The sequence below is a fragment of the Petaurus breviceps genome, unplaced genomic scaffold (assembly GCF_028583685.1).
Source record: "Petaurus breviceps papuanus isolate PSGF00001 unplaced genomic scaffold, PetGlider_PUasm1.0 174, whole genome shotgun sequence".
NCBI lineage: Eukaryota > Metazoa > Chordata > Mammalia > Diprotodontia > Petauridae > Petaurus > Petaurus breviceps.
In genome coordinates, this window is record NW_027185761.1 from 78,451,295 (window position 1) to 78,465,979 (window position 14,685).

Consider the following 14,685-nt stretch of genomic DNA (forward strand, 5'->3'; position numbering starts at 1 on the left):
GTAGAATGTGTTGAGGGGGCGTAAAAAATGTACATAGAATTGAAGTGGTAATAGGGAGCTCCTGGAGACACTTTATTGAGTAGGGTTAGAGTTCAGGGAAATAATCCTGCCAGCTGCACAGCAGGTGAAGTAGAGTGGGGGGGAGGCTTGAAGCTTTGAGACCCATCAGAACAGGAATTCTTAACCTTTATAGTATGGACCCTGTTGGCAACCTAGTGAAGCCTTCTTTCTCAGAATAGTGCTTTTAACTGCATAGGATTGAGCCCTGGGCCCAAAATCAGAAGGATTCTTCTTCCAGAGCTCAAATCTGACCTCAGAACACTTCCTAGCTGTGTGACCCTGGGTGAGTCCCTTCGCCCTGTTTGCTATAGTTTCCTCATCTGCAAAATGAGCTGGAGAAGGAAATGGCAAACTCCAGTGTCTTTGCGAAGAAAACCCCATGTGGGGGAAGTGACTGTTGTGACTGGAACAAGAAGGAAGGAAGGAGTTCATTTAAAGTTCACTAACCAGACCCTAAGTACTCCTGAATTAGAAGAATATTATGTCATTCCAGGTAAAAGGTGACAGGCACCTGGTGCGTAGAGTAGTAGGGGTGATTTGAGAGATGGTGTGAAGGGACAAACACCCTAATCTGATGATAGCAGATCTGTATGGTGCATGTGAGCCCTGGACATGATGGAGCCAGGTCACTGGGGGAAAGTTGATAGAGTCCTGTTTCAGCAGTGTTGAGATTGTGCCACTTTCGGCCAGCCAGTCAGTGGTGCAGGACAAAAGCTGAGGCGCAGGCCTAAGAGTCGTCTTCATACAGGTTGTTGAACTAGTGGGACTGGATGGGCTAGTGTATGGAGTAGGAGAGGGGCGGCTAGATGGCGCAGTGAATAGCACACTGGCCTAGGAGGACCTGAGTTCAAATCTAGCTTCAGACACACAACACTAGCCTTGTGACCATGGGCAAGTCAACCCCAGTTGCCCTACCTTCTCCCCTCCATAAAGCAAAAAACAGTAGGGGAGAGCCTTGGGGGGGGAGTAAGCAGAAACTGGCTGAAGGTCTGGCAGAGGAGTGGTCAGGTGGGAGGGAAACCAGGACAGAATCTCTTCCCCACCCCCACCCCAGCAAGAAGATGAGAAAAACAAAACCTATTTTAAACTGTCTGTATATGTAAGTCCTGCATTTGTTGCCCCCCAAAAAGGGAGTTGAGGATTTTTTTTTTTTTCCTTTTCGAGGGCAATAGGGGTTAAGTAACTTGCTGTGATAGTAATGGCAATTAAAGATTCCCCTGTATGTGGGATTAACAAACTCTGGGTTTTAACACAATCAATTTGAAAACCAAGCCAATACAGGGGAATCTTTAATTGCCATTACTATCACACTTGCCCAAGGTTACGTGGCTAGTTTTTTGTGTGTGTGTGGGTGTTAAGTGTCTGAGGCCGGAACCAAACTCAGGACCTCTTGATTCCAGGGCTGGCGCTTTACTCACTGCACCACCTAGCTGCCCCAGCTCAGAGGATTCTGCAGCTGGGGCTGCAGCCTCTCGAAGAACAGGGCCAGGCCTATGGTAATGGCAGAGGGCCCTCTGCCTGGAAGCCTGGCTCCTCTCAAGGCTCTTGGGCTCAGGGTCTAAGGGCAGGCAGCAGTGGTCCAGTAGTTTTAACTTGACTGGCATGGGCTGCCTTCCATCTTAAACCTCAGTAGGCTCGACTGCTTCTGGAAGCCCAGCTTGTTTGTCCTAGGAGTGACATTTGGTGAACATGACTGGCCCCTTCTTCATAGGATTGTTTCCCTGAAAGGTAGTTCTGAGGGTGAAGCTGGAAGGAGGGACCAGTGGCCTCCAGGATGCTTCTGTGCCCATCTAACCCACGGGGGGGGGGGGTCAGCAGTTGTTGCTGGTGGTCATGGGCTCTCTTGACCATGATTTCTCCCTGCCACGATAGCTTCGGGGGCTTTGGGGATTTCTGTCCAGAGAAGATCTTGGAGGAGAGGGTGGTTGAGTGTCCAAGGATGCAGAAAAGGCCGAGGTGGCTGAGGACTGGGGCAGTTCAGAAGTCACTGGTAATTTGGGCTTTCCCTGCTGTTAAAAACATTTATCTGGTGTGGGATTTGAACCCAGATCCCCTTGCCTCTGTGGATGGGGTCTTTGCTCCTATTCCACGAATGTTCTTCATGCTCACAGGGGTGTCTGCCTAGTGCAGACTGTCTTCACCTTCTCCAGGTCCATTCCATTGCTTCAGTTTTTCCTCCACATGTCTGCCCTGCTAAACATTCTAAAGGTCCTTGCTCCTTACTGACTTTATGGTCAAAAGATCAGCCGTTGGCTTTGGCATTTAAAGCCCTCTGCAGTCTGGTCCCCTTTTCAGATTATTCCCATCCACACATTTGACTCTGGCCCAGTGGAGGTGACCCACTAGGCTTGCCCCAAACCAGTGACTTTGTCCTGCTTGGGGTTCGTGTCCTTTTTGGGGGCCTCTTGGAATCTGTCCCTTCCCTCCAGGTACAGTTCAGCTTCCATTGGGCACAGATCGCTTCAGCTGACTTGGTCCTTCCTCCACTCAGCCTACAGGGGCTTCTCTGGCTCCTTGAAGGCCATGTCTCTTGTCTGCCTTTGTATGGAGAATTCCTGTTGACCTGACTCTGTGACTGACTGAGAATGCTGTTTCCTGGTGGGGAGGGAGAGGGCGTGAGCCTGGTGGGTCAGTGTCTAGGGACCATTTTTTACCTCCTCCTTTCTTCTGCCAGTTGTCCAACTAGATTATGTGTGTTTGAATCCCCTTGTGCTCTCTGAAGAGGGGGCCTTCTGAATGCTTGGCGGATCAGGGAGCTGTTTGCCACTTGCCCACAGGGTTTCATAAGGGCACTTTCCACAGTCACAACCTGTCTTCACCTGGACCCTTTGAATTTGGCCTTGCAGTCCCATTTTATAGATGGAGAAACTGAGGGTTAAAATGGTCACCCAGCTAGTAAAGAGAGCTCAGACTCCCCCTCTAGTCTTGTGTGTGAGGGATCCCCAAGGCACTGTGGGTAAAGGTGGCCCCCTGAAGGGCCCTGGGCAAAGAGCCTGTGTCAGAAGGGACAGGAGCCAGGGGAGGGAAGGAGGGAAGACCAGCAGCTCTGAGGGGGAGCGGTATAGCTGTCTTGGCCTCCTGCCCCAAAGGGCCACTTGCTGCTGCTTGGTGTCTGCCCCCTGATTCTGAGGGCGGGAGCTGTTCACAGTCTGGAGAGTCTTCAGTTCTCACCACAACCACATCTTCATGTTTCTCATTCTTTCAGTTTATCACGCGATCTACCTGGAAGAGATGGCAGCCTCGGAAGTCACACGAAAATTGGCTGCTGCGTTCAATGTTCCCTTGCACCAGATTAACCAGGTTTACAGACAGGGTCCCACCGGGATTCACGTTCTCCTTAGTGACCAGGTAAGGAAGCTGGCCTGGGCCCATTGACAGCAGAACCAGTGTGGCTTCCCCTTTTTTTCAGAACCTTCTTGAGCAAGGCCAGGTCCTACACTCAGGGGGGACTGGTTGTCACCCCTTTAATCTGAACTGTATGCTATGTCCAAACTTCCTCTGTGACTGAGAACTAGGACCGGCAGCTGTGTGGTGGAGGGGGCAGGACGAGAGAGCATTTGGACGTCTTGAGACCCCAGAGACCAGGACCTGAGCTCAGTGTGGCTGGGTCCCTGTGGGCTCCATCTTGGGTTACTCTCTCTGTGTCTTCGGGTAGGAGGGGTCAAAGCCCAGTGGTTGTCAAGCTTGATTTCCACCCAGTTGTCCATCTAAATGTGGAGGGTCCCAAGGCCAAAGGTCCATGGCCATGTTTCTGAGCAGCCTAGATGATGAAGCTCCGCCTTCTCTGGTCACCAGGACCTCCTTCTTTGTGGTCAGGGCTCATTGTGCTGTCTCACGCTTGCTTCGTCTTTCCAGGTGGTTCAGAACTTCCAAGATGAGAGCTGTTTCTTGTTTGCCACTGTCAAAGGTATCTTGTGTGCCTGGAGAGTGTGTGAGGCCAATCAGTCAGCCTGGGTGTTGGGGGGCGGGATGTCCATCTGTGGGTGTTGTCCCAGAGGGAAGCCTTAGTGGCTTCTTCCTGGGCCTTTGGGGTCCAGACCTCAGACCCATGGATGGCAGGTGCTACTGACTAAGGATTTTCATTATGTGTGATGGGTGGCGCTTGATCTCATTCTTGAGGAGCGGGGACCAGAGATCTTGTGGGGCCAGGTGAACAGAGAACACTGTAGTTTATTTTTAAGACAGCCCCAGTGTTGAGAGGTAAAGCTGACTCACCCCATTTGGGCTATTCCCAGCGATGCTGCCAGACTTTTCAGGACTTTACTCCACCATCCCGCAGTCAGTCCCACAGCTTCTCTGCAGAAGCCTGTCAGAGCCCCCAGATCTGGTGGGGGAGAGGGCGGGGGCTGGCAAGTCAGGGTCCTTGCTGCAGGACTGAAAGAGGGAGGGGTCAGACAGGGGCTCGTCATGTCCTGCTGGTCGCACTCTGGCCACAGTTGGCTGTCCGGTCTAACTCTGCTTTTCTGTCCCGCAGCGGAGAATGGTGAAGGGTTACATATCATTCTGAAATAGCTGGCCCTGCCTGAGTACGGATCGAAGCCTCACTTCACCCCCTGTGTGTTTGGAGATTGGACCCGAGGGGCGCTGGGATTGGACTTCACCGCTTACAAATGTTTCATATTGAAAACGCGAGGTGACTCTTGTGGCCTGCTGCCCTAGAGGCGGACTGGCTTTTCATCACTGCCCTCCCCACAGGTTCTCCTGGGGAGAGTGCAGAGATGGATGTGGACTGCCTCAGGGCTGCTTGCCCTCGGGCGGGGCCTGGAGCCACCTCACTCCATGACACTGTGTCCGGTTTGGAAATGAATGTAGCCCTTCCTGTGCCAGTTTATTTGTCCCTGCTTGTCCCCTCTGGAGACTTGAGGAGGTGCGAGGGCCGGGGAGCAGAATGCCTGGAAATCTGCAGGGACGAGTGAGGCTGGAAGCACCGCCAGCTTGTGGGTCAGGCCCCCTCTGTGTCTGAATGTGTGTGGGGCGTGTGAGGCATGGGTGGAGATGTGGCGAGTGACTTGGAAGCCTGAAGCCAGCTGTGCCCAGACTCATCCCAGGGCCATGTGGTCATCGGAGCTTGTTGAATGCAGAACCCTTGGAAGGGCTCCCCTTCCCAGCACCTTCGTTTCCTTTTATGGGGGAAGCTCTGATCGTGTCAACTTTTTTCCCCTGTTTTTCTTTGTCTTTTTTTTTTTTCCCTCCCTTAAAAAAAAAAAAAAGTTAAAACTCTTGGCCTAAACACCAGAGAAGTAACACAATAGGAAGCAGAAATGTCTTCCTGGCGGTAAGAACTTGGTAGTCAGTGTTGGAGGGACTAAAAGGCCACACACAGTGTCTGCCCCCTCCTCTGTGGTGTGGGTGTGCCCAGACATGGCAGTCCCTCTATGCGCCCTTTTGTCTCTGGGGGTCTTAGGACAAGGTGTGGCCCTTTGTCATGTGCCCCAGGCTTTCCCCATCAACTAAAGAAGCTGTTTTGGGGTATTCTCCCCCTTTGCTGTTTTCATTGTATCTTTTGGGCCAAACTATTCACAAAAGTGAAATCTGGGATCATTTTTTTAGCTCCTTTGCCTAGTGTAGTATTACATGCTGAGGATACACATGTTGGCTTTTGTCCCATTATAGTTTTATACTTGGTGCATGCATGTATGCATGTTTGTGCCTTTGTGTGTATTCTGAGTTTCTTGTGGAGAAGACTAGGTCTGTATCTTCTTTCCTCACTGGGATGGGGTCCTAGTTTTAAAAATCTGTAGTGCTTCTGTGGAGACACTATGGAGAAGTGATCCCCACCAATGGCAGAATTTCATTGTTCCCCTTTGAAACTTCTCACAATGCCCTTGGGACCCAGAGAGGAGCCTTTTCATGACCAAATATTTCATTCCCTGGTAATAAGTGGGGGAGGGAGAAACCTGCACCTCTAGTTCAGTGTCCTGAGAGCTTGTTCTCCAGTGGATGTCCCTTGGGCAGTCACCATTTGGACCTCATTCTGTAGAGAGCAGCCACTGACACGAACCCTTTGCATGGTTTCAAAATTGACCCCCCAGTTTGAGAAGCGGGGAAATTGCCCACTTGAATCTATCAAACCTCACATTTCACAGAGGAAAATTGTTCATTAGTTTACCCCAGGCACCTGGAGTTAAATGACCACACCAGCAAATTGCTGTTTTAAAGAGTGGGATGTACACATTTTAGTTTAACTATAATAAATGTTTTCTGAACATTTGCAGATGTGTCTCTTTTCCTGCTATGTTAATGGTGCCCCCTCTGTGTGCTTAACCAGACCTCAGAGAGAGTTTCTCTGGCTACTTTTGCCCTTTCTCTTCTACTCTCTCTGATGGCCGTGGATACGGGAGCTGAAGACACATAGGACTCCTTAGCAGAGCCTTGAGGCTACCCGGCCACACTGTCCGTGCAGGCAGCATTCCCGCCCTCAGTTAGACCCCACCAGGGAAGTGGCTCCCCACTTCTTTTCCCTGCATAGGGTCATGTCTCTTGTTTTTAAGGAGACACAGTAGAAAGTCTTTGAATATATAGTCAGAGACCCGTGAGGCCCGGGGCATTGCTGTTCACTAGGACGCTTGGCTCCGCTCATTTCTGCCTCAGACAGTAAGTGGCTGCCCAGAAGCGTCAGAGGCAGCCTGTGGGTCTCCCTTCAAACTGTTGTGGCGAGGTGATGCACGCAGTGACTTTTTGCAAAGGAAGTGTCTGTCCCTGTGTCAACATTTAAATAACAAGAAAATCTGTGTGTTTGTGTGTATGTGTGTGTGTGATCATATAAGCTTTGCTCAGAGACGTGTCCTCCCGGAGAGTACAGCAATAAGCCCCCCGGACTCCATGTCTCTGACAGAACCATGGCAAAGCCATTGGGATAAGGGGCCAAGCAGAGTGTCGTTGGTCATGAAGCGGAGGCTGCCATGAGTGGGATTGGTAACCATGCAGCCTATCCCCTGGTTGGGGAGAGATGGTCTCTTTTGCCTTATAGCATGAGTGCATTTGTCAGGGTTTCTATGCTTTTTAAATAAACTTGAAAAAGTGGTCCCATTCATTGTTCTCCGAACTGTTTTTTTTTTTTTTATTGTGTGCTAAATGTGAGTGGATTAGAAAATCTTGCCTCTCCATCCTTTCTAGTCAGCTTGTTTTCTTGAGTGTTCCCCAGAGATGGTCATTTGTGCACATTATGAAAACTACTTCACCCCAACCTTTTCTGCAGCCAGTTAGGATGAGCTTTTGACAAGGGCTGAGAAGAATGGATGCCTAACCTGGTCAGCAGGTACTGTTTGGGCTTGTTTTCAAAAATTGGGGATGGTCATGTTCCCAGAAAACAAACGTTGAAGAGGAATGTGGAAGTGGTAGTGGAGGTAATTTGTTGGAGAAGAGGGGGAGGAAGGACTCAAGGGCTCACCTGGCTTGGCAAGGAGCCGGTCTAACTATATCTGATCCCAGTATGAAGGAAGCAGTGGCGGGGTGGGGAGAGATGTCCAAGTAATGGGAGGTGTGTGTGGGAAAGGGGCACTCATGGGAGGCATAGGAATCAGTCTCTGATTACCTTGGAGATTGATGGGCCAGTCAATGATTAATGTACTGAGGATGCAGGAAAAAAAGTCCAAAGAAAGGCCCTGCTTTTTTTTTTTAATTAATTTGTTTCCTTTTAGTTTACAGGATTCAATTCCACCGTTCCTTGAGTTTCACATTTTGTCCCCCTCCATCACCTCTCCCTCCCCACCATGGCGGCATCTAGTCAAGTATAGGATCTGTAAATACTTTCACGTTATACATTAGGTTATAAAGACGGATTGTATCAGATGGAATGAAAAATGGTAAAAAGGACATAAAACCAAACAAGAAAAGGAAAAAGATCAGGTATTTTGCTTCCACCTGGATATAAACTCAGTTCTTTCTAGTTCTTTCTCTGGATGTGCACATTTCTCTCCATCTTGAGTCTTTTGGGATTGACTTGTATCACTGCATTGCTGAGAAGAGTCCAGTCTCTCAGGTTGTCACACATACGTTGTGTCTGTAATTGTGTACAAAGTTCTCCTGGTTCTACTCTTCTCACTCAGCATCACTTTGTATAAGCCTCTCCAGGTAAATATGAAGTCCGTCTGCTCCTCATTTCTTATAGCACAATAGTATTCCATAACATGCATATACCACAACTTGTTCAGCCATTCCCCAATTGATGGGCACCCCCTGAATTTCCAATTCTTTGCCACCACAAAAAGAGCTGCTATAAACATTTTTGTACACATGGGTCTTCCTCCCACTTCTGTGATCTCTTTGGGATATAACCCTAGGAGTGGTATTGCTGGTCAAAGGATCCAGATTGCTGGATCAGTTCACAATTCCACCAGCAATGCAGTAGTGTTCCAGTTTGCCCACATCCTCTCCAGCATTTGTCGTTTTACTGTTTTGTCATCTTAGCCAATCTGACTGGTGAGATGTGGTACTTCAGAGTTGTTTTCATTTGCATTTCTCTAATCAGTAGACTTCATGTGCTTATCGATAGCTTTAATTTCTTTCTCTGAAAACTGAAAGGCCCTGTCTTAACAAGAGATGCAACAGAGACAACAATGTGCATGCCAGATAAACAGACCAAGTCTGTATAATGACAGTGTTAATTAACTTGATTGTTCAGTGCTGTGCAGGTCCAGCTACTAAATGAGTATTTAATCAAGGAAGATGGAAATCCATATGCCTGGCACGAGGGAGTAAGACTTGAGAGCAGTGAAGAGTAATCGCTGACTTTTATGTGGCATTTGCCGTGTTCCAGATACTATGCTGAGTACTTTATAAAGGACCTCACTGGAATCTCGGCCCTGGGAGGACGGTGCTGTGATCCCCATTTTACAGATGAGAAAATGGAGGTCACACAGATAATAATGTGTCTGAGGCAGGATTTGAATGTAAGTCTTACTCCAGATTGGAGGCATATCTACCGTGCCACCTGACTGGTCTGTCCATATCAGATGTCAAGCGACCATAAATCAGCTGTGATTAAATCAATTTGGTAATGAAGAAGAGAGGAACAGATCAGCTCCACGATGTAGAGTGTTTGTGGGCCCAAAGATTCCCAGACACTGGAAGGACTTGCCCTTTCACTATTTGATAATGAAGAACTGGACGGAAATGCAACAGAAATTAGCTTTAGACCAACACTACACATGACATGCTGAAGAGAACCTTTAAGTGACTACTATGTCATGAAAATAGGAAAGGTCACATCAAAAAATTATTTTTCAGGTCTGTGGGTAGTAGAGTTCATGACTAGGTGGCAAGTCACCAGATAAAATGGACAGTTTTAATTCCATAAACTTCTTGTACAAACATCTGACACAAAATAAAGGAATGGGCAAACGGAGAAAAGATTCTTTGCAGTGTCTCTCTGAGATGTCATACTCAAAGTATGTAATAGTAACATTATATTACAAAAGTACGTAATAGTAACATTGAACTAAGACCAGGGGAGGGATTGGTTGGTTGGTTGGTGATTATTCTTCGTTCTTGAAGAGGACCGAAATGATGTCCCCACGTCAGAGTTTTGATGTGTCCAGCTGTGATCAGACTAATACAAACTCAAAGTGCTCTACCACAGGTCAGGCACAAATAGTCCCATGTCAACATTTGGTTTGGAATCTCTCAATTTGTACATCTCACATTTCTTTTGAGCTACTACAATTATTTGCTTATAGAGATAGAGCACTGTTTTCTCTGATGAGGGCATGCCATGCCGGCCAGTCCTGTGCTAGTGTCTCTCATGTCACCATCAGTTTCAAAGTTATTAAGAGGGCCTTTGAGAGTGTCCTTGTATTTCTTCTTCTGATGTTCATGTGTGTACGTTCCTTGTGTGAGTTCTCCATAAAATAGTTGTTGTTTTTTTGGCAAGCATACATTTGGCATTTGAACAATATGGCCGGCCCGTTGGAGTTGTGTTCTCTACAGCAGAGTTGGAATGTTTGGTGATTTAGTTCCAGAAAGGACCTCAGTATCTGCTACCTTATCCTGCCAGGTGATCTTCAGAATCTTCCTGAGACAATTCAGATGGAAGCAATTAAGTTTTCTGACATGACACTGGTGTACTGTCCAGGTTTCACAGGCATATAACAAGGTTGGCACAATGGCTCTGTAGAGCTTCAATTTGGTAGTCTAATATCTCTTCTCTCCCACATTTTCCTTTAGAGCACCTCAACATTCCCCTTGCCATATGATCTGAAAAATTTCAGTCAGCTTTTGCATGAGCAGTGGACACCCACTTTGTAAATCTCAGATGGAGTAGAATCAGCACTAGGTGCTTTGCCACAGGAGAGGGGCCTAATGGCATTCAAAACATCTTCAGTTGGAACTTCAGCTAGGGAGGGATTGACTTCAACCCAAGGTAAACGGTCAGTGGCTTCAATGCTGATTGATGAAGGTCTGTTGAGAGCACCATGGAAGGGTTCAGCTCATCTCCCTAGGGTCACATCCTGATCATTGATCAGCGTGGCTCCATCAGCACTGAGTAATTGAGATGTACCACAGGTCTTTGTCCCATAAATAGCCTTCAAGGCATCCTAAAAGCACTCTGGATTATTACTATCAGGATAAAACTGAATTTCAACTGATTTCTTACTGAGCCAAGAATCCTGCATCTCTCTAAGCTTCACTTGTACTTTACTTTGGCTGGAATTAAATGCTGTTTTCTTAGAGATGGATGAACTATCCTCCTGCTAAATCCTGTGGAGTTCTCATTTTTCATTTAGCAACTTCTGAATTTCCCCAAACCAGTCTTGGTGTTTGTGAGTGTTCTGACCCGTATGAGCAAATGCAGGTGCTGTACACCAGATCCCTGAAAGCCGCCCACTCCTTTTCCACTCCACTGTTGCCAGCCGTCCAAGTTAGCAAACCATTCTGGCTCAGAGAAGCACTCTAGTCTGTCAACATTAATGCTTCTGGTAGTCATTTTGCCTGGGGGGCCACCACTTACGTTGAATGTGAATATTTAGCTTGGAGAGGATAAGTCTATGATCAGTCCAGCACTCTGCGCCACACTTTGCCTTCATCACTCTCATACCCTATCTCTTCTCCTTACAGTCACATAGTCTATTAAATGTCTGCTGCGAGGGTGCATCCACAAAGTCCTGTTGCGTTTAGGCAAATGGAAGACAGTATTGGTGATGAGGTCATGAGATGCACAAGTCTTCAGTGTGACTGCTGCTGCTGTTATTTCTACCTCCATTCTCCCCAAGGACTCTGCCAGATCTGGTAGTCTGAGGCTGCTCTAGCATTTGAATCACCCAGAATTATAAGCATATCCTTTTTTTGGCACTTTGATGATAAGGGTCTCCAGGTCTTCATGAAATTTTTCTTTGACCCCCTCAGGGTTAGTCGTGGTGGGAGCACAGACACTGATGATGGTGGCACGATGCTTTCCTGCACGTGGCAATCGCGTTGTCATGAGCCTGTCATTCATTCCTCTTGGCAGGTATACAGGCTTGTTGACTACATACGTTTTCATTGTAAACACCCCCCTCCCCCCTTCACTGTGGCCACTCCAGAAAAACGTATCTCCAGCTCCGACCTTCCTTTGCCGGCCTTGTTTCACTCAGAGATGATGTTTGGATGTGATACCTGCCAAGTTCCCTCTCAACAAAAGCCATTCACCTTTCAGGTCTTTTGATTTTGTGTTGTCCATAAGTGTGTGCACATTCCATGTGCCAATGGTGAGTGGAATTGTCTTTGCAGATGTTTTTGACTTTTTTGTGTTTTCACCATAGGGTGGGATCCCTGCCTGCAGCAGTAATCAGGCCAAAGTTGGAGAAGCAGACCATTTTTAGGTCCCCTTTTCTAGCCCCTTCCTCACACCAGGAGGTGAGCAATGTGGTCCTTAAAAGGCAGCTAGGACCCCCCAGGGGCTGCCGAATCCCATGGCTGCTTCCAGCGAGAAGACGATCCTGTGGTCTGGGTGGCCCGTGTGCAGGGTTGTGACCCTAGCTCCCAGTGTATCTGCACCTGCTGCTTCATCACTTGCCTGTCACCACAGGACTTTGAGGTAGAGTTATGTCTTTTGATTAATGCATAAATAGCATTTAAGTGGGGCAGAGTTGCCCGATATTGTTGGTCTCTTCCAGTGTCATTAAAGTCCAGTGGCAAGGCAGAGTCCAGGCGACTGGTGATGGTTCCAGATGCAGTGGATGCCCTTGGCATCTGCAATGTCTAACCCAGCTCTCAGCGCTCACAGCGCCTGCTTCAGCCGCCTTTGTGGCTGTTGGAACACACTGTTCTCCTCTGCCCATCCCCCCAGGGGAAGTCTTCACGTGCTTGGGCTAGACACCTCCTAGCTCACCAATGGGTGTGAGACCCCTCGGTTATCTTCAACCTGGTTTAGCCCATCTCTCGAAACAGTTTACCGGGTTGTGGCCACTGCACATGCTGCAGCTTCTTGGAGCCATCGATGAGTTAGCTGGACACTAAAGGTGGAAAGCAGCCCTGAACAAGGCTCGGCAGCTCTCACACCAGATGTACCAGTCCTCCCTGAACACACCCTACACCAAGACCAGGGGACAATGGTTAGAGGATGTGGACAGGAAATGTTCAAAGGAAGAAATCTAAGCTATCAACAGCCACATGAGAAAGGGCTCAAAGCCTGTAATAATTAAAGAAATGCATATTGAAGCAATACGTCTAGGGTATGCCAAAGAAAGGACTTGAAAGCAGTTCTTCCCAACACCCAGGACACCCCAGTGGAGGATGAAAGCCCCATGCACTCATTGGTAAAGCCGTGATAAGACAGCCTGAGATCCTGCCAAGTCCATCTCAGAGGAGATGAGGCAGTCCCTCAGCTAGAAAGTAGAAGGAGCTAGCTTTGGTTTCAGGCTATCCCTGGGCATTTTGTCTGCTCATGCAGCCCCTTCCCCTCCACATATGTTGCCTTAATGGAATTGGTGGTCTTTTTCCCACTCCCACTGCCAGGTTGGATCCCTGGGGGACTGGCTGCGTTTCCCTTCTGGTTCTAGGGATAACCACCAGGCTTGGGGTGTCCTGAGGCAGTGGCCGGAGACCCATTCTGGTGTGTTCTGCCCCCTCTGCACTAATCTCTGTACCACATTGGCAGTCCTCATTAATTTCACAGAGGCATGTACTGAGGAGACAATATAGCAAGGCATGTCATTCCTGGGGGGACACTGGCCCTTTGGCCACTGGGATTGAGTGCCCCCCCCAGGCAAGTTACAGGGTCTCGTCTGGGTCCGATCCCACTGAATCAGATCCTGTCTCAAGTAATGGGAGACACATGGTCAGCATGGAAATTGTATCCATGACTTCTTTTTAGGGAGAGAAAAATGGATTTTCGCTAATTAGAAACAAAATTTTAAAGGAAGCTTTCATGGTGTCCTTAGGGCTTTGTGTCAACCACAGAAGCACAGAAGGCTGCTGGTGCTCTCCATCTGGAGCCTTATAGCAGTGTCTACCTCCCACCGGGAAGGAGATGCCCGTTTGACCTGTTAGGATTCTTAAGCACACGTGGCGAACCAAAAGGCTTTCATTCACGGGAGCTCCCCCATGTCACCAATCACCTCCAGAGGCAGGCTCCCCAAGTCTGCCCCATGTGGGCTAGCAGCAGGCACAGAACTCTGACCACCCTCTGAGGGTGGGGGTACCATTAGCCAGATCCTCACAACATGTGAATGAGTATGTGACCTCCCAAAGAGACTCAGAGGAGCCCTGATGGGAGCGGAGCTTGGGCAATCTGTACCCCCAGGACTAGGATCAGCCTCCTGCCAGTCCGGGGCCGGAGGCAGCTAGGAAACAGCACCAGGTGTTCCTGGCCTTTCCCACTAAAGGGAGCAGACCTGGCCCTGCATTGCCTCCAAGGCCCTCGCTTTCTCTTCTCCTGGCCAGCCAGCGCTCGCCTCCGTGTCTGCACTCAGTGTTCTCCAAGGCTCTTCTGGCATCCTGACCCTGCTCCTGACTCCCTCAGAATCCTGGGGGCTTTCCCTCTTCCCTCCTGAAGGAGACAGACTAGAAGTTTGGTGGCTCAGCTTGGTTATGACATGATACCTCTCTTGTGCTCAGCAGTCCCCCAGGGCCTCCCCAATTCCTGCCATGCCCTAGGCAGGCCCCTCGTTCTGAGGTAAGTGATGGGATGAGCATTGCTGTTATGAGAAAGATCATCTTTGTGGCTCTCCAGACTCTGTTTCCTTCCTTGGTGGACGCCTCTCCTCAGTGTGTGTTCTCCCACCATTAGAACACAAGCTCCTGGAAGACAGGGTCTGTCTGCCCACTGCCTGGCACATGGTACATGTTTAGGTGGCTTTTCACTGACATTGTGAAGTGGCCCCCCCCGCTGCTGTCCACCCCTTCCTCCTTTCCTCTTTGCTTCCAGAAGTCATGATCCTGGAAACCACTCTCCCCTGCAGGGTGTGTGTGTGTGTGTGTTTCTGTGACTGTGAGTGACTCTGTGTGTGTATGTGTATCTGTGACTGTGTGTGAGACTGTGAGTGTATGTGTGTATCTGTGACTGTGAGTGACTGTGTGTATCTGTGACTGTGTGTGACTGAGTGTATGTGTGTGTGTGTGTATGACTCTGTGTGTGTATCTGTGACTGTGAGTGACTCTGTGTGTGTATCTGTGACTGTGTGAGACTGAGTGTATGTGTGTGTATAT

General features: G+C 48.7%; 1 protein-coding gene across 5 annotated transcripts in view; it reads left to right on the forward strand.

The window, feature by feature from the left end:
- UBP1 (upstream binding protein 1) overlaps positions 1 to 7,091 on the forward strand; it is a 34,238-nt gene extending 27,147 nt beyond the window's left edge. For all 5 annotated transcript variants that reach the window (XM_069084482.1, XM_069084481.1, XM_069084479.1 and 2 more), the window contains 3 exons: positions 3,266 to 3,408; positions 3,916 to 3,967; positions 4,535 to 7,091. In XM_069084482.1, coding sequence (XP_068940583.1) covers positions 3,266 to 3,408; positions 3,916 to 3,967; positions 4,535 to 4,572 — 233 coding nt within the window. In that variant the 3' untranslated portion in view covers positions 4,573 to 7,091. The remainder of the gene's footprint in view (positions 1 to 3,265; positions 3,409 to 3,915; positions 3,968 to 4,534) is intronic.
- Positions 7,092 to 14,685: the final 7,594 nt, after the last annotated feature.